Source organism: Marmota monax, unplaced genomic scaffold, assembly GCF_021218885.2.
Source record: "Marmota monax isolate L192 unplaced genomic scaffold, Marmota_monax_Labrador192_F-V1.1 WCK01_AAM20220418_F8-fsc00022, whole genome shotgun sequence".
In the NCBI taxonomy this organism is placed as follows: Eukaryota; Metazoa; Chordata; class Mammalia; order Rodentia; family Sciuridae; genus Marmota; species Marmota monax.
In genome coordinates, this window is record NW_026695215.1 from 17,576,603 (window position 1) to 17,604,153 (window position 27,551).

The following is a 27,551-nucleotide window of genomic DNA, read 5'->3' on the forward strand; positions in this document are numbered from 1 at the left end:
ACTGCACATCCCCTGGCTTATTTCAGTGTCATCAGAGGAGACCTGTACCTTGGCAATCATTAAGCCAGATGCAGTGGTCCATGGAAAGACGGATGAGATTATTATGAAGGTAAAGGAGAAACACTTACCAGGCACGACTGTCCTCATTTCCTCTCTGTTGGATAAGTAGGGATGGGGTAGCAGGCCGTGGATTCCTGCTGAGGAAAGGAGGATTCCATAGGGTTGGAACTCAAATCTGATTGGGACAGATGCTGGGGGAATGAGGGTCCCCACTGTTTTTAAAGTTGCTTATCTTTATTTTTTAAATTTCAACTAATTTAAATGCACATTTGGATTTGATTTACCCTTTCAGAATACTTATATATGTTCTATAGATCCAAGAAGCTGGGTTTGACATTCTAACAAACGAAGAGAGAACCATGACCGAGGCAGAAATGCGTCTTTTCTACCAATACAGAGCTGGAGAGGTCAGCTCATCTGCTCCCATATGCTTACCATGTTCTCCTCCTCCAACATTATGCCTATAGATTAACAGTAGTTTGAGAGATGATAGAACATTATGAAGGACAAGGATATGAACAGCAAGTGGGTCATGAATTTGCACTCAGAATCACAGTCATAGCTTCTATCAGTTCAAGGAAAAGATTTTGACACTGAGTAACAAAATAAAGAATTTACTAGATGGGTACTCTGTAGCTCACAGAATTAACAAAAAAAATTGAAGTGTTTACCAGGAAGTGCTTGGAGAGAAGAGGAATGAAGGGAGCTCAGAAGCCAAAGGCTGACAACACAAAACTTAAGACAACCCAGATTCAGCTGCTTTCCATTTGCTTTTACTTCAGACTCACCTCCTTGGGAGTCTAGTTGACCTAGCAGAGGTCACAGCCCCTACCTCTCAGGTTAGAGGTACATTGGGGGTACTAAGCATCATGGTTGTCAAAGTAGGACCAAATGAAATGGAGAAGAGCTGTTCCCCAAAGAGGAGTCAGAGCCTTGGTACTTGAAGAAGGAAGAAGGGTTGAGAAGCATCTCAAAACAACAAAACACTTAGCTACATCCCACCCCTTGGATTTGCAGCATCAACACAATTTCCATATATCTGGTCTTCAAGGCTCACCTTTCTGGGTTCTCTGGGGGTGGGAGGTCACTACCACCATCTTCCCCACAGCAGGCAGAGGTGGCCAGGAAATGGCTAAGTGTCCACAGGCACACACCAGCAAGGCTGCTCACTGACTCCCTCTTATCCTGTGGGTAGGATGGATTCGCTGACCCTCTTCAGGCCCTAGTATACCCTGCCCCATGTCAACAGTTTTCCTTCCCTGTGCCCAGGAGGCATTTGAAAAGCTGGTACATCACATGTGCAGTGGACCGAGCCATCTCCTTATCCTCACCAGGACCAAGGACAGCGAGGATGTGATTACTGCCTGGCGAACCCTAATGGGGCCCTGTGACCCCTGTGTGGCCAGGAGAGAGCAGCCTGAAAGGTGATGTCAGCAGCTGTGGTCCTTCCATCCATCTCAAAACCTCTACCCCACTTGGTGTTTGGTGCAGAATTGTGGGTAACGAAGCTCTCTGTTGACCAGGAGACCTCATCATTGTTATAAATTTGGGGGGACCCTGACGCCATCCCCTTCTGATCCAGTGCCCAGTCTTTGCTGAGCACCCCTGTGAGCTGCCTCCTCCCCTCCTCTACCCTCTTCTAAAGGTTGCTGCTAGATTGGTCCAATGGTCCTTGGTCACCATTCTCTCTTCAGCCAGAGGGTCCCACCAAGTGCTTCCAGAATACAGATTCTGGGGCTCCATTCAAGCCTGTCAAGCCAGAGACACTGCCATGTGACCTGAGAAACCGCATTATAGACACAGCCCCTTCCACCCAGGGTGTCCCAAGGCCCCTGAAATCTGGAGTACCCTGCCCGCACACTGCCCTGAGTTGACTTGGCTTTCTCCTTGGCCCTGTGTGTCACCAATGCCAAATCTGCATGTCTTAGCCTTTGAAGCTGAGAGGACCAGACAACAGAAAGGAGCTTAGCAAGAAGCCAAGGAGCTGCAGTTGGACTTACAGTTGTGAGGGGCTGAGAGCATTTATATAAAGGCAGCTGGGCTAGTGAGAAAGCCTGGGGTGTCACTAAAGCAAGTCCTTCTGAGCCTCAGTTCTCTCATCTATAAAATGAGGATATAAGTAAAATAACCATCAATGGAGGACAGAGGCATTTAGAACACTGCTCGACACACAGGAAGTCCCAGCTAAACAGTTGTATCAAGTGCATGGTAGTAATATTTACAACATGGCAGCTCAGTGCTTACACAATTACACCTGTCTAAAATGGAAATACCAGGGTTTCCCCTCAGGGCTTTGGTGAACCGCAGGAGATTCTGCATGTAAAACACCCAGCTGGGGGTCCAGACCACTGCCAGGACCAAATGAATGTTGCCTACTGCTATTGTTCTTGGTATCTCTACAAAGAAAGCAATTTCACAGAAATGCAGAGTGCTGATTTGTATCTGGAAATCATGTTGCCAGAAAGCAAGACATTTCTTTTCAAATGAAACAATTGTTTCTTTCACTTTTTACCGATGTCCCCAGTCTCCGGGCTCTGTATGGCACAGAGATGCCCTTCAACGCTGTCCATGGGAGCCGCGACCGAGAAGATGCCAGCAGAGAGCTGGCATTACTCTTCCCCAGTGTCAAGTTTTCAGATGAAGATGTGGAGGCCCCTCAGGGTAAGTCACCAAGGCAGTCTGTGGGAGACCAACCTCGGTGAATAGGAGTTTGTGACTAAGTGCTTGGGTGTGTGTGGGACTGGTAATCATTTGGTAACTAATTCAAAAAAATTCTGTTCTGAAAATATGGGTCATCAGGTAACTTGGATATGAATATTAAACTGTCTTATATTTTCATAGAGAAACAATGATGCCTTTCTGTACCTCACTACATCTTTAGTTTATCTTGGAATCCTATTTTCATTATAAAGGCATTTTGTATTTCTCTGTGAAAACCACTGGGAAGGTCTTAGCAACTTAGTGAAATCTCCTGCAAAAACCTGTGTTGCTCCTGCATGTCCCCTGTGCTCCGCCTCCCCCTTCCTGAATCCCCTAGTGGGCTGAGAAGCAGGGGCTGCAGGGGAGGGCCCTCTTCCTGGAGCCCACTGTGGCACGAGCTCCAGGTCATCTTCTCCATGAAGAGAACTCAGCCTCTGGGAAAGGTAGCCTGAGTCATTACCACCTCCAAATCTGGGCGAGAACCCCACAGGGTCCAGAGTGCATGTGACAGCTCATGCCACCAGTGGAGGAATTGGCCAGCACTATTCCTGTGCCCAAGTTACATCTGCATTGAGCCTGCAGTAAGGTGGAAGGAGCTGGGAATATCCACATGAATGCTCTGGGAAAAACCAAAGGACATGAAGGTCATTCTTGGAGAAGGCTGCGTGCAGATCTGAAGTGTAATAACCTATATATGTCCAAATGTTTGGGTTTAACCCAAGGTATTTGGCTAAATGTTTGCTATGCTCATGGTTTCAAGGTCTCAAACCCAGCCACAACAGAAAGGTGGACAGGGGCTGACCTGAACTGGCCCTTATTGAGTCCTTGCCACTGCCCTGAGGTGACTATTCCCACTGGCAATTGAGGAACAGGCTGAGTGTACCTAGAGCCTAGGGAGTCTGAACCTGCAGGGAAGTGTGACTGTGTGTGGATCAAAGACCCAAGCCACATCCAAGTACCTGTTACTCTCCAGTCATTCCCCGCTGGGGCCAGCTTTCCCAAGGACCTGGCCTGGGATGGCTTATGATGCATTTCCTATGTGTTCACAGTCATGGGGCATCTTCATCCACCTGAGGGATGACTGGAGGCATGGAGGTGTCACTCAGAACTGAGAGGAGGGTGAACTCACTGGGGTTCTGGGGAGAGTATTGGGAGATGTCAAACCTCACTTTGGCCCCAGGTGATATTGAGCAAAGGGGACAGTTCCAGAAGGAACTGTCCACCACTTTGAAGCTACCTGATTGGAATGCTGCTCCCCTGCCTATTTGTTTTGATGTGTCTCATCTTCTCAGTTCTGGGGAGCAGCATGTGCCTTCACTTACCCGGCATTTCTGCTAAGAAAGCATGGGGGCAGGGGACAAAAGTTCAGGACACGATGATACTGTGTTTGAATCCTGGCTCTACTACTCACCAGCTAAATAACTTCTGGAAAATTACTTACCTTTTCTGGGCCTCAGTTTCTTCATCTGTGAAAATGGAGAGATAATGATATGCCCATTATAACCCCAAACCAATAACTTTGTTTGGGCCCTACTGTTGAAGGCCATTGCATTCCCATGACCTTGTGCTGCCTCTGAATGGAGACGTGCAAGTCCCCAGTGCAAACCAGCATCTGTCCTGGGCCCCTGCATCAAACAATAAGCCCAGCAGAACTGTCAGAAAAGTGGGATCTACTGTTCCAGAGCCCTGGGCACACCTCCACAGAAATGTTGCAGAGACAGGATGTAAAGCTTAGCCTGGTGACATATCTTAAGTACTCAAACAGATGTTACTCGTTCTGCTAGTTCTTTAATTCTAAGACATATTGGGACCCCTCTGCTGACCTCTTAGCCTGACACCTAGCTTGGTCCTCAGTGATATGGTAGCTATTCCTTTCCCTGTTTCTTTGCAGATGGTGGGTGGGGCAGGGTTGGCTTCACAAGTCCTGCAGAACATCTGTCATCCCACAGGCACTGAAACCAAAGGAGCAGCAGGCGCCATGGAGGTGCTTTGCATCCCTGAGGACATGGACTGAGATGCTGTGCTGCTCTTCTGAGCATATGACCAAGGGCAAGGCCACAGGGCCACGAGATGTTAGTATACTGGAGCCTGCCTGGAAGGAACCTCAGAATTGGAACATGCTTTTATAAGCACCGATGCTTCCTTGTTTACCTGTCTTTTGTGGAAATAAAAAATAGCATATACTTTCTCCTTATTAAACAGTATATAGAACACATTCTCCCACATCCTGTCATCAGGTTTTAAAAAACAAATAGGCATCGGTTACTGTACTCTGGTATCATCTTAGAGGATACTGAGCCACATGGGGGCAGTGTCTTCCCAAGAGTACACCTCCTTTATGGTTAAACCATTTTAGATCCCAACCTGGTAACTATGGACTTAAAAGTAGTGCAACAAGCCAGGGTCTGACAAAGGCAGCTTCCCAATGTGGGGTCAGGTGTCAACTGGCTTTTGGCGGGGCCTCCTGCTTCCTGTCCCAGTCATGCATGGCCATTCAGTGCTGCCTGATCTGCCCACCTGAGGTTCTCCATGCGTCAGGGCACATTCATCGGCAATACTTGGAAGTTACACGTGGAACCAGAGTTCACCCAGTTTACTTGATATCTCCCTCCCCAGTTCTTTGGCTTCTGATTTGGCTAAAGCCTAATTTCAAACTTGCTCTGAGTGGGGCCCCAGGTTGCCTTCCACTGAACTGCCTGGGTTAGCTGTCTCTCTAGGTTCTTCCTTTGAAGGATGCAGGGTTTTAGTAAAAAGTAACTATTAGCTTTCCAGCAAATATTCCCACTCCCTCTTACCAGCTTGTTCTCAGGCTATTTTAAGTTCACCAAGTGCAGGCATCCTCTGTCTTTTCTGAGGAAAAGGCTGTATTGTTTAAAACCAAGAGGAAAATGCCAGCAATCTCATTTGCTGGTTTTCCCCAGAGGAGTCCACTCTTCCAACTTAAAGTTCTTTACATGGGCAGTTGGCTCCCAGAAGACAGCTCTTCACAGGGACATTACATTTCCTGTCAGCCTAGTGTGAAACTGTGCTGGTTCTGGAGAGAAATGGATAAGCCTGGCCTGAAGAACTACGGCCTGAGACATTGGATGGGCCCTACTGTTGAAGGCCATTGCATTCCCATGACCTTGTGCTGCCTCTGAATGGAGACATGCAAGCCCCCAGTGCAAACCAGCATCTGTCCTGGGCCCCTGCATCAAACAATAAGCCCAGCAGAGCTGTCAGAAAAGTGGGATCTACTGTTCCAGAGCCCTGGGCACACTGCTCACCATGGGGCTGTGCTCTTCCTTTGTACATGGGCTCAAGTCTGTGCCCATGACAGAGCTGGCAAGACTTGGAGTACAAAAGTCATACATCTGGGCTTTCATACCACAGGTGTCAATGAGTCACCTGGAGGAGGAGGTGCAAAGAGCTGATAGCTATCTGATCTCCCCAGAAGCCAGGAAGTCAAGAATCTCCCACCACTGGTGACATGAGAGATGCAGCAACCAGGGCCTCTGAAAAGCAGGTGACGGGGAAGAGTAGGTGGGGAACTGAGACTCAGGGCGAGAAGCGTTTTTGTCAGTGAGAGGGATCTTTAACATCCCCAGAAAACAGACAAGAAGGTCAGGGCTGGGCAGGAGAAAAACAGGAGAGGTACTAGGTGAGACGGTCAGAGTGGGAAAGGTGGTGACCTGCCCCTTCCTCCCATTGTCAGAGGCTTAGGGATGCTGTGGCTTCAGCATTGTAGGGAGTGACTTTTCTAAGAGTGCATAAGGAATGGGGGATAGGGTAGGGGCTCCTGAGAGTGGCTGTAAGACCATTCCACTCTCAAGGGGACAGTACTCCTTTGTTAAGACCCTGGTTGGTCCTGATTTCCTGCCAGAGGCTGCTTTGGGCTTCATCCCCTAGATGCAAGTGCTTGATGGGAGGAGGGCAGGCCTAGCCCCATTAAGTCTAGGAGGTGGACTCAACTCTTAAGGACAGGCTCTGGCCCACCCCCCAGGGAGAGAGCTGGTGGCCTGGCAAAACCAATGCCAGGACCTGCAGAGAAGGTTCAGTAGTTGACTCTGTGGCCCTTGGAGGGCTCCCACAGCTTTCCCTGAGGCCAGGTACTGGACAGAAACTTCCCTTATGTGCCTCCCTGCTCAGTAATCAGGGAAGATCAGTGTAAGGGGCAGGTTGGGATAGCAACAGTCCCTATTCCAGGTCACAAGGTGTTTGGAACCCTTTCTGTTAGCCTTCCATCAGGACCTGGGGTGGGATGTCCCTTTCCTCTCTTCCTTTCTAGCCCTCAATTCCAGTGTCCCATTGCAATTATGAAAAAGGGGACCTCCTAGTCTCTCCTTGGGTTCCCACAGAGCTCCACTCCACTAGGACTCCCTCCTCCATAGCCACTGCACTGTCCTCCTACCCCATGCTCTGTAGCAGGTGTCTTTTCTCTTCTTCCAGTGAGGCCTGGAGTTGGGAGTGCCATCTGCATCTCAGAAATGGGAAATGGTGATACACAATTAAGTGAAGGGCACCTGTGTACCCTTGCAGAGGGCTGGTGGCTGCTGGGCACCATGCAGCTGTGAACTGCCAAACTTCGGGTCTGTGTCCAGCAGGTGGTGGCAGTGGAGGACCCAACACTGGTGGTAACGGTGTCATGCTGGTTGGGAGTGGCCACCTATAAAGGGCCTGCTGGCCTTCAGGAGGCCAGGAAGAGTGGGGTCTCCAGACTTCAGCAGATGCCCCTGGGAGCGTAACTGCCTGAGGTACTGGCTTCCACCCTGAAAAGCAAAGGGCTCCCAGCCCTTCACATGGATCACAGGTTCCAAAAGCTGCTCCACACCATCTCCTAAGGTTTCCTAATGCTCCAGACATTTGGAAAACAGACTCCTTTTTAGAAGTTGCTATGATTTTTCTTGGCTTTTATTAGCATGTGTTAAAATCATATTATCCAAACACTACCAGAAGAACATGTATTGTTCTGAATAAAGTGCTTAAGGAAAAAAAAAATGCAACTTATTAAATTGGACATTCTTTTCTAGTTCATAAATTTTGGGTTACAATCAGGGCACAAGAGGAGGAACAGAATGCAGTATTAAAGAGAGCGAGAAGCTTAGTTAAGAACTTGGGTGTAGACACAAGACCATGTCCCATTCTTCCCACTTCCTTGCTGACTGAACACTGCACCTGCGTAAAGCAGCAAACAGCTTTGTTTTAATAAATACATTTCCCTTCATTCAAATCAGAAAAGTTACTTATTGTAAAGCACTTTTTACTTGACCATTGTGTATACCCACAGGCAAGATTCATGCAGAGTTGGAGTGTGAAAGTGTCACTTCCTTGGGCCTTCAGCTCTCTAATGCTATCTGGTTCAAGATTGTCTCAGCAATTCATTATTGGTTTCCTCATATTTACCTGAAACATTTTAATACCAACACTATAGTGTTTTGTGTTACAAATGCCAACCAACGATATTTTCTCAGTACTAAAAATGACAGTGAATGGGCCCTAAATAAGGCTGTACTCCCAATAAATTAGGTTTTCTTTAAATTGTATCTCTCACATTAGCACTCTAATATCTGCACAAAACCCAAGTTCCTGTTGGACAGAAAATCAGTGATGTTCTGAAAAAAATAACAATAAAATCTCTTGTATTTGAGTCTTGAGTGGCCATGTTGAGAACAGAAAACATTGCATTAAATACATCTAAAAAACATTCATTTGCAATCAATCATATTGAAATCTTCCAAGGAAGGTGCAGGTTGGTGACAGGGCAGCTGCGATGTGAGCAACCCCACTGGGAGTGGCTGGTGGGTGGGCGTGGGGCCCCATCAGTGGCACACACTCACCGCAAACTTCTGGACCGCAGACCTCTCATCCTGGCCTCGGTGCCTCTGGCCTCCTTCTAGCAAAGGGAAAAGGCTGGTTCTACCTTCAAACAGTCAAGAGCAACCGCTGTTGAATTCACCTTGAAGCTGACCCAGAAGCTGGAGCCGGTGCCGAGCTAAGGGTTGTAGAAGGGCTAAGCAGTACTCGCTGTAAAAAGATGCCATCCTCAGTCATCCAGGGCAGATTCCCTTCCCTTCTCTCAAGCTCTTAGCTTCCTGTAGGAGAAGATCTCAGGTCTCGTTTTCACAAAAGCACACCAACTAGCAACCCTGAGCTACCACTGTAGCAGCTGAGAGAAGACTGCTTTCTGAACTATTCTGTTTTTGCTTCTTCCTACAGAAGTGTCTGTAGAACACTCTTTAGTTTCACAGTGATATATGCTGTTTCAGTAAGCACAAAGTGATCTGACATTGTTTCCAAGAAGTGACGGCCTACTTTTAGCTTGAGAATAAGGTTCCACATCTGGTGCTAAGTTCTGCCAGACACTGCCACACCAATGATAGGATTTACGGTAGTTGGGAGGCTCTTGGTCTCCTGTCAAGGGAGCCCACTGGCTTTCACTATCATTAGTTATATTTCCCTTTGATGTTTTAAAAACCCTACTGTGAATCTGTGGCCTTACTCCACTCCGCTCTGTCCTTCTGACTTGGAAGCCTGAGAACTTATTAAATTAGGCTGAAAGGTGGCTCGACCTGCTAACATTGATGGCAGTTTAAGATGCTAGCTTACTCATTTGCACAGCACCATGTAGAGTGCCTGTTATTCAGGCCAACTATAGCCAACTTTTTCTGTTTTTGTTTTATAAAGAAAGTCTATGTAAGTTGAGGTTCAGAAATGCATATATTTTTTTACTTACAAATATTCATCTGACCAAAATTCAACATAACCTTTATGGAACACTAAACAATTGTTTTGTTTTTAAAATAACATTTCATTCAAACTGTATATAATTCAGTAAAGTTTTTTTTGTTTTTTGTTTTATACAGCAAGCAATGCTTAAACCCTGGAAAATCTGTAGAAAAGAGATTTTCACACAAAATAAGAAAAGAAAAATCTGAGGTATCCCTCACCCACACATCCACTCACTCTGACCCACACGCAAGCACACACACACAAACTCATTCTTACTCACAAAGTGGCTGCAGCATAGGCAAAAAATTGTAGGTCCAAAGGAAAATGATTGATTGTTCTAATAAAGAGTCCAGGTAGCTCAGAAAACAAAACAAAACAAAACACAATAGTCCTCTGAGGAAATTACTACCTCAAAAAAATGTCCTCAAGATGAATTTGAGATCTAAGCCTACTAAAATGCTTTTGCAAAACAGCTCCCTGCAGTCCAAGGTGACTTGTGCAAATAGAAGGAATCAATTGAGGCTAGTTCCTGTACTTCCTTAAACAAGGATGTGGATGCTCACAGATGTCCGGCGCTCCCATCATGCCAGGTACTGCTGCAGTGCCGTCTTTGCCCTGAAATCACAGTTCTCCTGTTAGCCATCATCTCAATTGTAATTGAGGGAGAGAAAAAAAACCAAAACCCTGTGGCTCAATGATGGTAGTTGGCGTTGATGTGTCCTAAAAAAAGTAGATTCCCAGAGTGAACTGGGGTGACCAGCTGGGCACCTAACTTAAGGAGCAGAGGGCCATATTCAAAGAGCTCTGAAACCTACACTGGGTATATTCTTCTTCCTGTGGTTCTCTTAGACAGCCATCCTTACCCTTTAACCTGCTATAGCTTGGTGACATTCTACACCCCCTTGTATGTGCTCACATTTTATAGTTTTCCTTTGTCACTAGTCCAGAGTTGTGATGGATCTGGAATTCTCTACTTTCTCCTACTGCCATGCAGGTTTTACATAGTAACACACAACACTAGGGAAGGACCCTTTGAGTTCTGGGAAGCTAAGGGGAAGGAAATCTGACCCAGGGATTAGCTGCTACTCATGGGATGAAGCGCCTCATGGTTCAAATGCCTCAGAACCATGGAAGAAGGGTACAATTTCATCTTGTTCTATATGCCTGATGATACCATCAATGTGGGACATGCAGCATGTTAAGGTGACTGGGAAGAAAGGGGTCAGGTGGAGAGGAAAAGGTGTAATGTCAACAGTGCTCCAACCTCTTCCACTCCTCTGAGCCTCCTTTACCACTCCCATCATAAGCTTTGTAGTTTCTAGAGAGGATGCAATTGTGGAGCTAGGAAGTCTGGTTTTAGCAACAGTCTCCCCTTCTAAATTACAGAAAGATAAGTCTAAAATTCCAGTTCTATTAGCTGACAAAAGTAGCACCAAGTAGACTGGGCATGCAATTAGCTGGATTTAGTGCAGTTTTGATAGTAAAGTAATATACTAAAGGTTTTTTTAAAATATTTTTTTAGTTGTCAATGGGCTTTATTTTGTTTATTTATATGTGGTGCTGAGAATCAAATCCAGTGCCTCACACATGCTAGATAAGCACTCTACCCCTGAGCCACAACTCCAGCCCTAGTCTACAGTTTGTAAAGTGGTACACTAAGGAATGTTCTTACAATTACATAAGACTCTAGAGACGATAACTGTGAACAGTCCAAAGCATCAGAACAGAAATCTCTAGAAAGACTGTCCCTGAGCCCCAGGCAAGATGGGTTTTAAGAAAGGACATTTTCAGAAACAAGTTTTCAAATAATGCCACAGTACCCCTTAGGGACCATTCACCTGCCTCCGTAAATCCATAAGGAAGCGGGGAAGAGCAGTGTGAGGGTTGGGTGAGAATGCCAGGGCCTTGCGACCCTGAGGCCCTCTGAGCCTGGGCTGGAAAGGCTGGTTAGCAACAGCTCAACTGTTAAGTACTTCAAAGTCAAAGGATCACAAAGACTTAAATACAGAAGTACCTGGGAGAGGTCTTCTCTAGATGACAGACTTTACTGTATGATTACGGGAATGTCCATTTGAGGGTCTTAATCAAAATCCTGTGTTACTCAAACTGTCAATTCAAATTCCTTCTGGATCTTACTCAGAGGCTGGCTATGTTTGATTATTTTGTGCCTCAGAAAGTTCTCTAATCTTTCTGCTGTCTATTATTACCTAAGAAGTTTTTTAGACAGATGTTTTCGGAGGTATGATCATCTTTTCTTAGATGGACTTAGACTGGGTAACTCACACCTTTTTTTCTTTTAATGGGCTGAAGTGTAAGAAGTGGTGAAAACTTATATATACCATACAAATTTGGGGGAGAAAGCACTGACTTGTCTATAGCAATGCAGGGAGGGCCCACACACCCCTCATTACATCTTGGTGAGGCCTCTCTCAGCAATCTAGATCATCCCAGAGACAATGTTAAGAAGAACAGTTTTCACTTCTGAACAATTATGAGAGAAAACCCTCAGAAAATGACCTGGTTATCATCCAGAAGAGGTGGGTTTACAGCCCTCCATATAAGGTGGCATCTATGGAGGGGAGCAGAGGTGCCAAACCTCAAGCAAAAGTTCAAATCCAGCCTGTGACATGTGGCCGGCCTGGACTTGCCTTTGGTGTTACACTTATCTGACCAGCATTGGGGTTGTGGTTATTCAAGGGCTTGCCCTCTTTGACCTATAGGACAACAAGCTCCAAGGAGGCAAAAGCCCAGCCTGCTCTTGTGTTCCAGAGTCAGGAATAGCCATTCACTGGCAGAGCAGTTACTAAGTACTTTGTCCCTTCAGCAGAGAAAACAGGCTGCAGCAGAAACACAGTGCAATGTGTTCTGCATGCTATGGCGCACAGAAGGGGTTCCTAGCATAGCCTGGGTCAAGGCAGGAGAGTGGGTCAGACAAGATGTTTTGGAAGAGGTGACAAGCTGATCCAGTTTTGAAGGATGAAAGGCCCTGTCTAGGCACTCTCTTTCTTTGCTCTCAGGACACTACATGCCTGGGTCTCAAGTCTACCCCGTTGGTTTTTCCTATGCTCTTTTACTGGAAGTTTCTCATCTTCCCCTAACTGTTGGAGGGCCCCAAAGCTTGGTTGTTGGCACTCTTTTCTCCTCTCCCTCTTTTAGTCTAGTTAGGTGACTCATCCAGCTCCCTTTAAACACCATCCAAATTTATATCCCTGTTTTTATCTCCCCTGAGTACCTTAGATACCTAATGGGTCTCTTAAAGTTGGCTCATCCCAACAAAAACTCGATTCTCTCTACCCCAACTCACTCTCCGAGGTTCCACACCACTGTCGTAAACTGCACCTCAATCCAGTTGCTCAGGCTACTGGCATTTTCCTTTCCTCTTTTTCATTAATACCTTCCACCAAGTCCAGTTGGCTCTGTCTTCAGATTAAATTCTGAATCCAACACCTTCTCAATACTTCACCAGGACCATTGTTGTTTCTTACTTAGGTTATTGCAACAGACTTCAACTGGTCTCCCTCCTTCCCTTCTGCCTACTAAAGATGATTCTGTACATAGCCACCAGAGTGATCTTTTAAAAATCAAAATTATTTAATGCCTCTTCTGCTCAGCACTCTCCAATAACCTCCAAATTCTGAATAAAAAGTCAAAATTCTTACCTACAAGGCTCTTTGTGATCTGGCTCCTTCCACCTACGTTTATGCTCCCCCTCATTATTTTCCTCCAACCCTACTGGTTTTCTTGCTGCTCTCTGGAAATGCCAAGTTTACCTGGCATTTGAACCCACCATGCCCTGTGCCTGGAATATTCTCCCTCTAAACATCTGTCTAGCAGATACCTTCATTCCATCCAGTTCTCTGATCAAATATCACATCCTCTGAGAGAGATTTACTGACTACCAGTATGATAACCAACTTTCTTTAATCTCCGTTCCCTTATCTTTGCTTTGTTCTTCTTCATGGTACCTGTCATTACCCAACTGAACTTACATTCATTTGTGGATTATCTGTCTTTTATAGTAGAATGTAAGTTCCATGAGCAAGGATTTCACCAAGTTTATTCACCATACATCTCCAATGCCTAAAACAGTGAGGGGAGTGAGTGCAGGGTAGGTATTAAAAAAAAAGAGAGAGAGAATGAATGGGGACTTGGAGGGAAGGGACCCAGGGTGGCAAAACAGATAAGAGAGTTTGTGAATGCCTGAAGTGTGATACTGAAAGCAGGCAGGTAAGGCTGGAGTATAGGGTGGTATGGTGGAGGTGGGATAGGCAGAACCAATTCACAAGGAGCTGAAGGGCTTTTGAGCTCTGCTCAGGTGTCTGGAGAAGGACAGCTGATGTTCCCTCCTGCTGCTACACACAGAAGTAAGCTGGCACATGAAGTCTGCTATCAGGGAGTGTACACAGCTAGGAAGAGTATTTCTGACTATTTTGAGGTTAGCTGGATGTATGGTTGTAACTCCTACCCTTCCTGGGGAATGGCAAGCTCTCTGAGGACAGGGACTACTTAGTGGTCACTGCTGATTCCCAGCAGCAGGGGTAGACTAGGCTAGATTACAAGGCTCAGTGATCTGATTTCAGTGATCTAATCAATGTTTTCAATAGTTGTCTTTCTGCTTTCCAAAAGGCTACATGCATTTCTATTCTAATGATCTTAGGAAGTAAGGGAATGGCCTCTGGATCTTAGATACCAACTAAGATGATGCAGACTCAACATTAATTCAGGGTGAGAGTCTTTAATAATTTGGTAATTACTAGTTTATACCTCACTCAAATGTCACAGTTGACTCAGAAAATTAAAAACGAAATTCTAAGAATCTAAAAGATCTTAAAAGTTTGGCCATGTGAATTACTAAGCAATTCAAACCATTTCATAAAAGATTTGACTCCAAAGTAGCTCAAATAGAGGCCCCTTTCATGTTGATACTCACTTGTCACAAAGGTTGGAATCTGGTGACTGGCTCAGTTTGTGTAGAATATCTACAATGCCCATGTCTCGTAATTTATCTTGGCGTTCTTGTGAACCTAAAAGATTAAAGCTACCAGGTTACTGGGAAAATGATGCAGACAGCTGTTCTCCTTCAGCCTTACTGGGACCCTTCACTCCTCAACCTTTTGCCTCTTATCCACCACCCTCCTGCAATGTACCTGGATCCTCTCATGCTTGGACTCTCAGCCTAAGTGGTCTCTGTACCTCTTGTCCCTCCTTCCTGCAGTCCACCCCATACTCTGCTGCTGGACTAATTTTCCCACAGACTCTTAAGATCAAGATCAGATTCTTTCAGTCTGGTACAAGGTCCTCTGTCATTGGCCCCAAGCTCTGATGCTTTTCTAGGACATTGCCACAGCACTGGGGAGGACAGTCTCTTCCTATTCCTAAGAGACCTTGTTTTCCCCTCCTTCTATTGTTTTCTGCCCTTTTCCTTCCTCCCTGCACTTCTTGCCTTTCAGCACAACTGGCAGTTCCAATTTCATACCACTCTGTTCCACCTTCCAACTAGACCAAGACTTTGAGGCCTGGATTTTTCTCTTGGAATTCAAATGTTACATGGTATGGAGACCTGTGGGTTAAATCCAGTTTTGCCTCCTACCACTTCTGGATACAAGTGCTAAGTATAACAATCCCTCTGGAATCTTTCCTCCCCACTGAAAAATCTACACTGATGCACTGAAGAACCTACATTGAGGCACCATACCCTCTAGACCCAGTGAACCAGAATCTCTATGGCCAAAGCCCAGAAACTCGCCTTCTAAAAGTTTCTCGGTGATTCTAATGCAGCCAGCCTAGCACTGAGATCCAGTGCTCTTCTCCATACCTTGGCTGTATACTGGAACAACCTGTTAGCTTTAAGAACTACTTGTACCTAGACCCACCCCCAGAGATTTTAATGGAACTGGTCTTTTGCAAAAATCCCCAGGTGACTCTAATATATGGAGAACCTTTGATCACTACCCCTAGCCACCTTACTGTAAGACTATATCTCACCAGTATATCCTCTTCTCTGTCATGCTTATCTGCCAGTAGTCCTTAAATGTGCTTCCTATGCTTACAACAGAAGGCCATCCTCTTATCCACTCTTCTCTCACCTTCTTCAAGTGCCTCTTATATCCTTCTTATCAGCTCTCCCAAGGGCAAGGACTGTCACTCACTCCTCACCCCTAGTAATTCGGTATAGTGTTGGCTCAGGTCAGCTGACTCAGGCTAGTCCCACTGACTCTCCTACTGGGGTGCCTCTGTAGGGCGGTGAGGGCCAGTTAGGCCAATGAGTAGGGCCCCTGCCTAAAATCTCAGGGGAACTTTCTGCTTTCCCTGTGCCATACTTTTATCTTCCCATACTTTTCTTCAGGAAAACATCTCACCAGACTCTTACCTTCCTCTTCATTCCATATGAGGTTCGATATACAAAACATAGCAGCAAGCTGCAGTTTGACATGTGAATGACCCTAGTAATATAGAAAAGGATTAAAAATGGAGGTGATCTCATTTCTGATCATTTTTTTTTTTGAGTAACATGTCATAGGTGATAATTAAATTACTCCTATTTCTGTAGAAGGATCAAAAAGACTAGACCCAATCTCTACTTTATCAAATGTATCAACTATCATTGAGCAGCCTTCTATCTTCTAACACATAATTCTTGTTTACTTTTGTTTATATACTAAAAGTACAACTATTTCTGGTTAAGTTGGATCATTTATCCATATAGAGTGCTTTTTCCTAAGTGAAAGAGGACTCATGAGTAAAAGAATCTTTTTTTTTTTGGTACCGCGGATTGAACTCAGGGGCACTGGACCACTGAGCCACATCCCCAGCCCTATTTTCTATTTTACTTAGAGACAAGGGCTCACTGAGTTACTTAGTGCCTTGCTTTTGCTAAGGCTGGCTTTGAACTTTCGACCCTCCTGCCTCTGCCTCCCGAGCCACTGGGATTACAGGCATGTGCCACCACGCCCAGCAGTAAAACAATCTTACAGGTTATTTACCTAGTGGTCAATTAAAAAAAAAAAAAAAAAAGCTAGCATATTTAAATAATTCATGCATAACTAATGGACTACCAATTACATAATATTCTTAATGGTTTCTTGAAGGTCAAGACAGATTTATCTCCTAAGTAGGACTGTACCTCTACCAAGAAGAAAAAGAAATGGACATGGCTTCCTCTGTTAGAATTCTATGCTTTGTGCTTCATCTTCTACCTGGCAACAGTTTTTAAGAGATGTCCAGTTTGAGCTCCATTAAGACCAAACAGAATAAAACTTACCATCTGCTCACAGCCTCAGGCCATCAATGGGTAAACTGAATAAATGAACTTGCATATACTATAAAATGCATTTACTATTTATAAGTTCATTAATCATTCAATAAAACTAGAGGGCAGGAACTTAATTTAGATGGTGCAGAGAACATTTCTTTGAAAGAGGCAACATTTTAACAGAGATTTAAAGAAGGAAGGTGCCAGATGTGTAAAAATCAAGAGGCTAGGGTTCCCAAGAACAATAGTTCCTGAAAAGATCTGAGGTAAGAAGATGTATATTCAGAGAAGGAGGCATGGCCAAATTGTGGGCCCTTTAAGACCAGAGCAGGGACTCTGGATTTCATTCTGAGTTCAAAGCTCTTATAGGATTTGTACAATGGAGGGACAAGATCTTATTTACACTTTTAGAAAATCACTTTGGCTGATGGGACTGAAGTAACAAAGCAGAAGATCCTGGAGGCTACTATGATTATGTAGTCAATCAGTCATAATATACTATGGCTTAGACCAGAAAGGGTCAGTGGTGATGGAAAGATATGAACAGATTCAAGATTAGTTTTGAAGGAAGAATTCATGGGACTTGGCAATAAATTAGATGAGTGAAGGTAAGAGCTAAAGAAATTAAGATAGACTGCCAGGTTTTGGCAATGGGGTAGATGGCAAAGCTACTAAACTAAATGGTAAAGACCAGGAGGTGAGACACGTAAATCTAAGGGAGATAGCTAAGAATTCATTTTTGAATACCAAACTTGAGAGGCTATCAGACAGTCACATAAAAATACTGAGTAGACAGGGAGATATGAGTCTAGAGTTCTGAAGAGAGGTTGAGGTTGGGGGCAGATACTTAGAAATCATCAGCACAGAAATGACAGTACAAGCCACAGGGTGGACAAGATTCTCCATGCCAATTGTTCTTAACTCTTTATGTAAGAACCACTCAGGGAACTTTTAAAAATCTGATGACCAGGCTATACTTCAGACCTTTTATATCAGAATCTTGGGAGAAGCAAGGCTATAGTCTCTGAAAGCTCCCCAGGAAATTATGTTGTATAGCCAAGGCTGTGAATCAGTGATTCAGGAAAGCTTGTAGAAGAAGGCGGCCCAGGCAAGAGGATCAAGAGAAGGTCATGGAAGCCAAGACAAAGAGATTTTCTGGAGGAAGAAACAGCAATGCTGAAGTCCGCTGTAAGTGGGGTAAGAAGTGGAGAGAAAGCACCGTTTGGATTTGGCATCACAGAGATCACTGGTGACCCTGACTAGAACAGTTTCAGGTGATGGGGATGGAGGCCAGATGAATTAGGTTAGAGAATGAACTTTGAGGTAAGGAGGGAGAAAGCATGTGCAGAAGATGCTTTTAAGAAATGTAACTTCAAACAGAAGCAGAGAGGTAGGTGTATGCAAGGTTAAGGGAAACTTTCTTTGCTTTTTGTTTTTGTAGTGAAGATTGAACTCAAGGATTCTTACATGCTAGGCAAGCACTCCTCTGCTGATGGAAGGACTGTCAAGAGATGAAAGCTACTATGTGGAAAGATCAGGGAACTCCTGGTTGAAGCAGGAGGTTTTCACTCAAGTTTACTGAGCTTATATGAAAGGCCAGGTACTACAAGGTGCTGGATACAGAACTGTGAACAAACTGATGTGTCCTTAATGTCATGGAGTTTATGCCTGGTAGAGGAGAGGCTCAGGTGGCACACTCACTATATCTGAGCTGAATGCTGTAAAGGCAAGAAACAGAATGCAGGAACACAGAATAAGAGAGGAAGGGTCAGTTCACCTTAGGTCTGAAGAGTGAGAAGGAGTGGGAAAAAAGTGTTCCAGGAAGAGAAGCCAGTATGTGTGACGATCCTCAGGCAGGCAAGAGCATGGCCTTGCCGAGGAAATGAAAGAAGAGAGCAAGGCAATGAGCGGGGGATGAGGAGGGGTTAAATTTGCAGTACATGATGGGCGGTCATAAGCGAGTATGGATTTGACTTCAAGGTGTACAAAGAGCCTCAAAAAATTTTAGCTTCTATTCTCTTAATAAAGCAAAAAACTAGGTCATCACTAAGAGTAATGGGGAGGGAAGAAATGAAGTTTAAAGAATGAGGAGAGGGTAAGAACCTATTCTTGTTTGTGGAGAATGGGGGTACCAAACTGCTTGAGAGTCACTGAAGGAAACCCAGTGAGGCTGAGTGCCCAGGTGGATTTTGTGAAGTGGATCAATCAATCAGCTTGTTCTGTCCTTCCTCTGCAATTGTTAACCGTGTGGTGACCAAGAGGAGGCAGGTTCCTCTGTGGTTAGAATTCAGTTAGGATATGTTGAAAATGAAAAGAGGAGGACAGATTTTAGCCATGGGTGATGAAATGATGTAGGGCATGGCCACAGCAGTAGGTGGCATGCTATTTGGAAGCAAACGGGTTGAGAAATTAAGGTGCCAAGGAAGCACCTTAGTTCCATGGGACTGAAGCCTTGAGAAGGGAGACAGAATTGGGGCACTGAGAGAAAGCCAAGAGCCCCCAGCTTCACTGGGTAAGGAGGCAATCAGTAGATGAGTGGAGTGGGGATTGGGGTGGTAGATGTTAGTATCTCCAATGGCATAAGCTTCAAGGAGTTAGTGTTTTCCACCCTTTTGGATGGAAGAGTACCCTGAATCTGTCACAATAATTTATTCTTCTTAGAAAATTCCTGCAACAACACTATAATCCCTGCCTTCCAATGCTGCAGTTTTGGGGGACAAGGGCTTACCATGTAATATTTGATTTTCTGCAGGATGTCATCATTAGTCATAATAAGTTCTTTTGCTGTTGTCCCATCTGCTATGTTGGCTAGGATGCAGAGCGTCTGAAAAAGAACAAGACCCAGAAATCAAGAATCCTCTGAGGCTCCCAGTCTCTCAAGAGTTTGGGCAATTTCTCACCTGAAGGTACATGTATTCTCACAGGTTCCATTATCAATGGCCCTGATTTCTCAACTCCTGACACTGCCAACAAAAGTAACCACCCCCAACCTGAGTCTACTTTAGGCAAAAACACATCAAACACTCCTAGGGTTTCTTGCTGAGCATTAAGCTGGGTAAAGTCATGTCATATAGGTCATACTATAGTACCACAAAAGGAAAAAAGAAAAAGTATTTTATTATTATTTTTTGTCTTGGAAAGCTCATTTCTGAGAGAAGCTCTTGTGATTAACCCACAGATTTCTTCAAAGTGCATTCAGTTTGGTGAATACTTCATTAGTGTTGTCCCCCTCCCTTCCCCAAGCCTCCACCTGCGACTTGCTCCCAAGCTAACAACCTCTGGGTGAAAGCCTAGACTATGTCCACCAGCTACACTGACCATGTGCAATTAGAACCTCTTAACTTTTTTTGACCCCTGTTAGAAGAACAGAAAAGGAAGCAAAATGTGTGAAGGAATGAAGTCCAGATTGACCTGCTGTGCAGACTGGAGGAAGCCCGTACCCACTGGTTCAATGGGACAATGGGACATCTAGAGGACAACCACTGCACTGCCTGGAGTTTCTTCTCAGAAGAAGAGATTGCTCTTGTCTGCTGGTCCTTTTTGATAGCTAAACCAGCAGATGGCAAGGGTTAAGGTAAAGGAGATAGGGCTATGGTAGGGGTAATAAGCTGGTGCCAGACTTAGTAACAGATTTACTGAACATCTATCATGGAGCTGCCTTCTGCAAGGCATGAAGCTGAGACAGGAATAAGATACACTCCTCGACTTGGAAACTGTGACATGAGGAATTACATTTCACTGTGGTATGATTAAAGTAGAACAGAGAACCAAAAAGCCTGAAGAGCAAGGGCCTGAATCCTGCAAGGGCCAGGAGGCTTCCAGGAGGAAGCGCCACTGACCCCTCCTGCAGTACAGTCAGCAATTGCTCCGGTAGGTTGAGTGGTGAAGTGGGGGAGAGACTAATAATTATCTCAAATTCTAACTTTTTTCTTTGCAAGACTTCAGTTTATTATGCCATTGAGGTTGTTTATTTTTTTCTTTTTTTACTCAGGCCTAAACCCTCAAATATACTAAAGGGTATGTAGTTTTATTCATCTAGATTAATACAGTGTAGTAACTAGATTTTTAGGGAGTGAACCCTGAGTTGTGAACTAGGAAAAGGGTGCCTCTAGGAAACAAGAGACGGAAGAAATACAATTTAGAATCATTCATACATATGTATGTATATAAATAAAATAAGGATATAATTTTATATATATAAATAAATAAAATAAGGAATATATATATTTACATATATTCCTAAGCGGACACTGGGGGACTAGCTAGGTAATGATGAGGAGAATCTGATCTTTCCCACAAGTTAGAGTTGACCTAGGGAAGATGTCAGATTTAAGAGTGATCTTTATTTACCAGAAGAGGCAGTGAGCTGGATTTAGCCCACAGGCCACAGTTTGCTAATCCCTAGTCTGTTTCATTGATTTCTAATTGTTCATATTAGTGGACATACACACATGTGTATTTTTTTTTAATCTCTGCTGTTCGGTATATTGAATTGATTTGGCCCTAGAACTAATTGAACTTTTTAACATTTGGTTTTATCTCCACAGAAATGTTTATAGTATGCTTTCCACGGGTCTATTCTAACACTCCAAAAAGAGGAATCAATCACTTATCTTGCTGCCCTAGTCTATTTTGAGGTATCTCCCTATAAATGTCATTCTTTCCAATGAATCTAAATGTATTCTCCTTTCCCCAGGGGCACCTTGGTCACGAAACCTTTTAGAATTCCTATCCATGGTCAGGGTCATTTCCATTATTTCTTTTTCTGCTTTAGCTAATTCATAGGATTGAAATGGGAGAAAATTGAGAAGAAGAAAGATTCTTCCATGTTCCCTTTGCACCCTCAGCCAGGCTCTACTTCTGTCCCTGCTGCTGGCTCTTCTTTTCCTGTTGGTTTTAGCCTGGCAGAGCCTCCTTCATGAAGACAGGTGATTTATTTACCACTGCCTGTTCTAGTAAATAAAGTTTTTCTGAAGAGGCCATGAATATTCACTTACATATTATCTTTAGTTACTTTCAGGATAGAACAGCATGGTTAAAGGGTTACTATAGAGATTGTATAGCATTATAGAAACTTGTAATACCAAAGCTCACTCAAGAATAAAGAACTTGAACAGTCCTGTTCCCACTAAAGAACTGAATGTGTAGCTAAACATCTTTTCACAAAAGAAACACCATGTCTACAAGGCTTCACTGAAGTTTCGACCAACATTTTAAAAAAAGAATACCAATTCTCTACAAATTCTCAAGGAAGATTGGAGAACATCCCCACCTTGTTTCCTAGAGCCAGCATTATCTCAATACCAAAACCAGATAAACACATTACAAGAAAACTATCCATTAGTATTTCTCAGAATGTAGAAGTATATGATCTGTATATGAAAACCTATAAAATATTGCTATAAAGAATTTAAAAAAAAACCTAACTAATTGGGAAGATAGTGTGTATTCGATGATTGGAAGACTCAATATTGTCACTTCTTCCCAAACTGATCTATTGGATGTCATTACAAATAAAATTCAAGTTGACTTTTTGGGGTTAAAAATAAGGACACAATTATTAAATACAGTAAAATTCACTTTTTGGTTTGATTTCTACCTGATAAATGTATAAAATCTTATAACTCTCACCACAATCAGCATTAAGCATGCAGAATGGTCTTCTGTCTCCCTCCCCACTTGCCCTATGTTATCCCTTTACAGTCCCTTACTCCTCCCTTAAGTCTGGGATATGTTTGTTCTCTCTTCTATGACTTTGTCTTCTGCAGACTCATAGAAATAGAAGCATAGAGAATGCTTCTTTTTAAATTGGGCTTCTTTCATGTAGCATAAGGCACTTAAGATTCATCCATGTTGTTGAATGCATCAACAGTTTGTCTTTCTTTATTGCTGACTGGTATCCCACAGTGTATTCACTGCCCAGTTAAGGGACATCTGGCTTGTTTCTAGGTTGTGGTGATTACCAAAATAGTTGTTATAAACTTTTTTTGTTGTTCATATGCAAGTTTTTGTGTGAATATAGGTTTTTGCTTTATGTGAACACATGCTTAGGAATGGGATTGTTGGGTTTATGGTAAGTAAAGTTGGCACTCCATTTCTATGGATTCCACATCCATTGATTCAACCAACCATGGATGGAAAATATTAAAAAAAAAATGTGTTCATACTGAACATGTACAGGCTTTTTCTGGTCATTATTTTTTAAAAAATGATGATTATTTATATAACCTTTATATTACATTAGATATTATAAGTAGTCAGAGATGATTTCAAGTATACAGGAGGATATGCCTCGGTTATATGCAAATACTATGCCAATTTATGTACTGATCTGGAGGGTCTGTAGATTTTGGTATACCTAGGTGTTCTGGAACCAATCCCCCACAGACACTGAGGGATAACTGTATATCTTCAATCTTAAAAGACACTGCAAAACCCAAAGTGTATCATCTGCATTGCCATTTGATGTACTATCAGTTTTAAAATATTTTTAACCAATCTAAAAGAGTGTACTGATATTTTATCATGGAGTGTCTGTTAATATTGTTCACTTGGCTTTTTTATTTGGTTGGTTTTTTGCTTATTATTTTGAGAGCTCTTTATATATTCTGGATAAAAGTCACTGTGTCCAATGTGTCCATAAGACATAGGATTATTCATAAATATTTCCTTCAGGTGGATGCTTTGTCATTTCATTCTCTTACAGTGCATTTCAAAAATAGTTTTACATTCTGATGAAGACCAGTTTTCCCTTTTGGATATTTATACTGTCATATCTAAGAACCCTTTGCCTAATCTTTCAAAGATTTTCTCTATGCCTTTTCTGTTATGCCTATGAATAAATTTTCATCTAAGTTGTGAGATATAATCCAAGTTAAATTTTTTGGCAAAATATTTTGTCAAAAATTGTTACAGCACCATTTGTTGAAAATGGTGCTTTCACATGTTTGTCAGTAATCAATTGCCATATATGTGTGGGCCTATTTCTGGACTCTAATCTGTTGTATTAATGTGCTACCTATTTGCTGATGGCATACTGTCTTGATTACTCTATTTCATAGTAGATATTCTAGCATTTACATTTATATTAATGTTTATAAGAGATATGCTGGGATTTTTATTAAGATAATGTTGAATCAGTAAATCTCCTTGGGAGAATTTTAACATAATATTCTCTAAATGGTTAAAATGTTAAATGGAATTTTAACATAGTATTCTCTATTTATTGGATTTCTTTCATTATCAGAGTTTTGTCATTTTCAGTGTACAGATCCTTCTGAAATTTATACCAAAGCATTTCATTTTTTTCTGAGCTACTATTAAATGGCACTGTTTCCACTTCTAATTGTTCAGTGCTTATATGTAAAAATAAAATCAATTTTTCTATTTTGTGACCTGCTTATTAACTTATTTATTAGCTCTAGATTTTGGGGGGTGGGAGGGTACCAGGAATTGAACTCAGGGGCACTTAACCACTGAGGAACATCCCCAGCCCTATTTTGTATTTCATTTACAGACAGGGTCTCACTGAGTTGCTCAGCACGTCACTTTTTAAAAAAAATATTTATTTTTTAGTTTTAGGTGGACACAATATCTTTATTTTATTTTTATGTGGTGCTGAGGATTGAACCCAGTGCCTCACGCATGGTAAGTAAGCACTCTACCTGTGAACCACAACCCCAGCCCCAGCACGTCACTTTTGCTGAGGCTGGCTCTGAACTTGCAATCCTCTTGCCTCAGCCTCCTAAACCGCTGGGATTATAGGCATGCGCCACCACGCCCATCAGTTCTAGATTTTTATGATGAATCTATGGCACTTTCTATTTATGTTGTCTGGGAATAGTTTTGCTTCTTCCTTTCCAATCTGTATATCTTTTTTTCTTGACTTACTATACTTGGTAGATATAACAGTATAATGTTGAACTGGATTGGGACAGATGAACATTCTTGTCTAGTTCCTCTTTTTTTAAAGAGAGTGATAGATATGTTCACCATTTTGGTTATGGTGATGGTTTCATGGGTATTTACACACATACAAACTTATCACTGCAACATACCGAACATCAATTAGGCCTAGATTAAAAAATTATTCATTAGATATTTTTGAGAAGCATTAAACTTCCAGCTAAGGACTAGGCAGTTTAAGCATTCCATACTTGTCTACTTCTGGATCATCTCCAAAATCTGTATGAGAGTGTCATCTGTTTCTTACAAAAAAACCCCACTGTTGTTGGTCTTTTTGTTTGTCCTCATCTAAATCTCACCTAGCCTTCCTGCCTTGCTTTACTTTTCAAGTTAGGGAAATTCTATCCAGGTGAGCTATCTTTCCTAGACAAAATCTATTCCACTGGTCTCCCAATAGAATAGTTTCTTCTGAACAATGTATTTCCTGTTAATAAGATTTCCAGTAATGAATTTCATCTCATTTCACTTCAGTGATGCTTTGGAGATTAATTTTAAGAAAAAAATTGGGGGCTGGGGTTGTAGTTTAGTTGGTAGAGTGCCTGCCTTGAATGTATAAGGCCCTGGGTTCAATCCCCAGCGCTGCCAAGAAAAAAAAAAATTGATTGGCCTGACTTTAAAAAAAAAAAGAAAAAAATCATCGAAACATCTTAAAAGCAGTCTGTCAATCTAACATTTTCTGTTCATGAATTACATCACAGCTGCTAAGTCCTTCTGCTCTTACTCCTGGGACTGCTCTTTGGAAGCTGGCTGAACTACTCCAGCTCCAGAACACAGAGGAGGAGAAGTCTGGGCCCTGCACTTAGACTCTATGCCTAACTTTCCACTAATGATTTTGGCAAGTTTCTGGCATTAATATAGGCATACATATATGTGTATGACTCAATAAATTTAAACCTAACACCTCAGATTCTGGGTAAAAATCTTAAATTTGCAAGTGACCTTTATTTTTATGGCAAAGTAAAATATATATATAAAACATTAAAATTGCCTTGATATCTCCCAGAAAATACAGAAAAGTGATTCCCATGCGGTTCCCTGATAAATGCAGTGTCCATACTTTTATGTCTACCACAATCTTGCCCTACTAAAATCCAACAGAAAGGGGGAGTTCAGGTGGTGACTAAGAACAGAAGATGCCTAAGAGTAAAGAAACCAAAACCATCAACAGGATAAGAAATTCTCTGACCAGGGAGTTGTAAGAGTTTGGGTTTATAGCACGGTGGCAGAAAGGGCTAGAAATAGTGAATTCTGGAGAAAGGAATAATTCCAGGATGACCAAAGAAGGCTGCTACTTTAAAGACAGGGACAGTGTATACAATGTGTGACACAGGGGGAAACTATAGACTCTGGTCATGTTTTTTTCTATTCCAGGAAGAAGAAATATTGAAGAGTTCAAGGGCTGATGGAGCCTCTCTCTTGCCTATGGACCCTCCATAGCAGCGCACCCTGTCTTCTTCAGACCTGAACATTTTAGGAGGTTCCTAACTAAGATCTGCCTTTGTACTCACATTCAGAAAATACTCCCCAGGAGAAAAGACACATACCTGCTCTTTGACCTCAATGTTATGCTCCCCTTCCAGAATAAGGGTGACGGCTTGCATAATTTGCTTTCCATGAGTACTCATTATTTTATCTATATGCTGTAAAACAATGGGAAGGCCACGGTTATCATCTGGGAAACGAAAAGCCCACAGAAAGAACAGAAAGCTTCTAAAAGTTAACATTCTATGATACACAGTTGCTTCAAGCAGAACAACACAGCATATAGAACGAGATGCCAAAGAATAGTATTTATTATACTGTAAAGCTGCATTTTGCCTTCAAATACGTTTCTGAATGACTTTATTACAAAGAGAACATAGAGTTGGTCTGATAGAATATAGAACTAAAATCAGTGGGAGTGCTCAAGCCCAAAGATATTAAACAAAAAGGAAGCATAAAATTATGGATTGGGGGGCAGACATGGAAAATACAGTATAGGTATTAATACTATCTTGGAGCACAACTGTATGAAGATGATTCAAAAGACAAGCAAAGCACAGAGAAGTAAAATATGACCATGTTTCTTCATCCACCTGAAGTGGTCACCTGACATGGTTGGTCAGGGAACATCACAGAACTACACTGAGTGTGACCCCACCAGCAAAGCTGTGCCTTTTCTATTGACAAATGCCCACTAATCTCCACAATGACATCTCCAGAGGTTAATCCAATAAATGTGGGAGGGGAAGGTATGGGAGTGTCTATGGAACGGCATTAAGAAGAGTTCTCTAAATCCAATCAAGCAGAAGCCTCAGAGAAAATGATTCAGGCAGATGAAAAATGTGGCCAGCAAGCCAAGCAAGAATAAAGTAACAAATCAAGGCAGATATATATTTGGTGCAAAGGGTGGAGAGACAGACAGGATGGGCAGTACAGCAGTGTTGGGCAGGGGGGCTCCCAGAACACCTATGAAGGTGGCAGGTCAAGACATCAACTCCATGCTTCTCTGAAAAGGGGCAACATTTGAGTCATACTCAGAGGTAGATGTTGGGGATTAGAGACAGCAGTGTTGGGTTAGGGACACGGAGGGCTAGCTAATCTGGAAGCCTGGGTGATTTTACTTACAGGCCGAGTAGAAAGGAGATTTCTAAGAAGTCCCAATGTCTTCATCAGCACGTTCAAATCTGAATCTGATAATAACCGGAATAGCTGTTCAGTACTCAAGCTTCGTAAAATATCTGCTTTTATTTTTTGTTCAGCCTGAAATGCCATATTCTGAAAGGATTAAAGAAGTTGCAAGAATCATTTCTATATTTATTTTATTAAATTATATAATTTTTATTTTTGTAGTAATTCTGATAATTTTCAAAGTATAAACAGAATC

General features: G+C 42.7%; 2 protein-coding genes across 9 annotated transcripts in view; one reads left to right on the forward strand and one right to left on the reverse strand.

The window, feature by feature from the left end:
* Positions 1 to 27,299, forward strand: part of Nme9 (NME/NM23 family member 9) — a 42,795-nt gene extending 15,496 nt beyond the window's left edge. For 4 of the 6 annotated variants that reach the window (XM_046431955.2, XM_046431957.1, XM_058574913.1 and 1 more), the window contains exons 8-12: positions 27 to 109; positions 375 to 467; positions 1,330 to 1,484; positions 2,585 to 2,721; positions 4,710 to 4,959. In XM_046431955.2, coding sequence (XP_046287911.1) covers positions 27 to 109; positions 375 to 467; positions 1,330 to 1,484; positions 2,585 to 2,721; positions 4,710 to 4,774 — 533 coding nt within the window. In that variant the 3' untranslated portion in view covers positions 4,775 to 4,959. Of the gene's footprint in view, positions 1 to 26; positions 110 to 374; positions 468 to 1,329; positions 1,485 to 2,584; positions 2,722 to 4,709; positions 4,960 to 26,056 lie in introns of those variants that run through there. The other 2 variants (XM_046431958.2, XM_046431959.1) reach the window with 2 other exon arrangements.
* Positions 7,633 to 27,551, reverse strand: part of Armc8 (armadillo repeat containing 8) — a 99,019-nt gene continuing 79,100 nt past the window's right edge. For all 3 annotated transcript variants that reach the window (XM_046431954.2, XM_046431952.2, XM_046431953.2), the window contains 6 exons: positions 27,293 to 27,442; positions 26,230 to 26,325; positions 19,449 to 19,544; positions 15,839 to 15,911; positions 14,399 to 14,492; positions 7,633 to 10,083 (listed from right to left, as the gene is read on the reverse strand). In XM_046431954.2, coding sequence (XP_046287910.1) covers positions 10,050 to 10,083; positions 14,399 to 14,492; positions 15,839 to 15,911; positions 19,449 to 19,544; positions 26,230 to 26,325; positions 27,293 to 27,442 — 543 coding nt within the window. In that variant the 3' untranslated portion in view covers positions 7,633 to 10,049. The remainder of the gene's footprint in view (positions 10,084 to 14,398; positions 14,493 to 15,838; positions 15,912 to 19,448; positions 19,545 to 26,229; positions 26,326 to 27,292; positions 27,443 to 27,551) is intronic.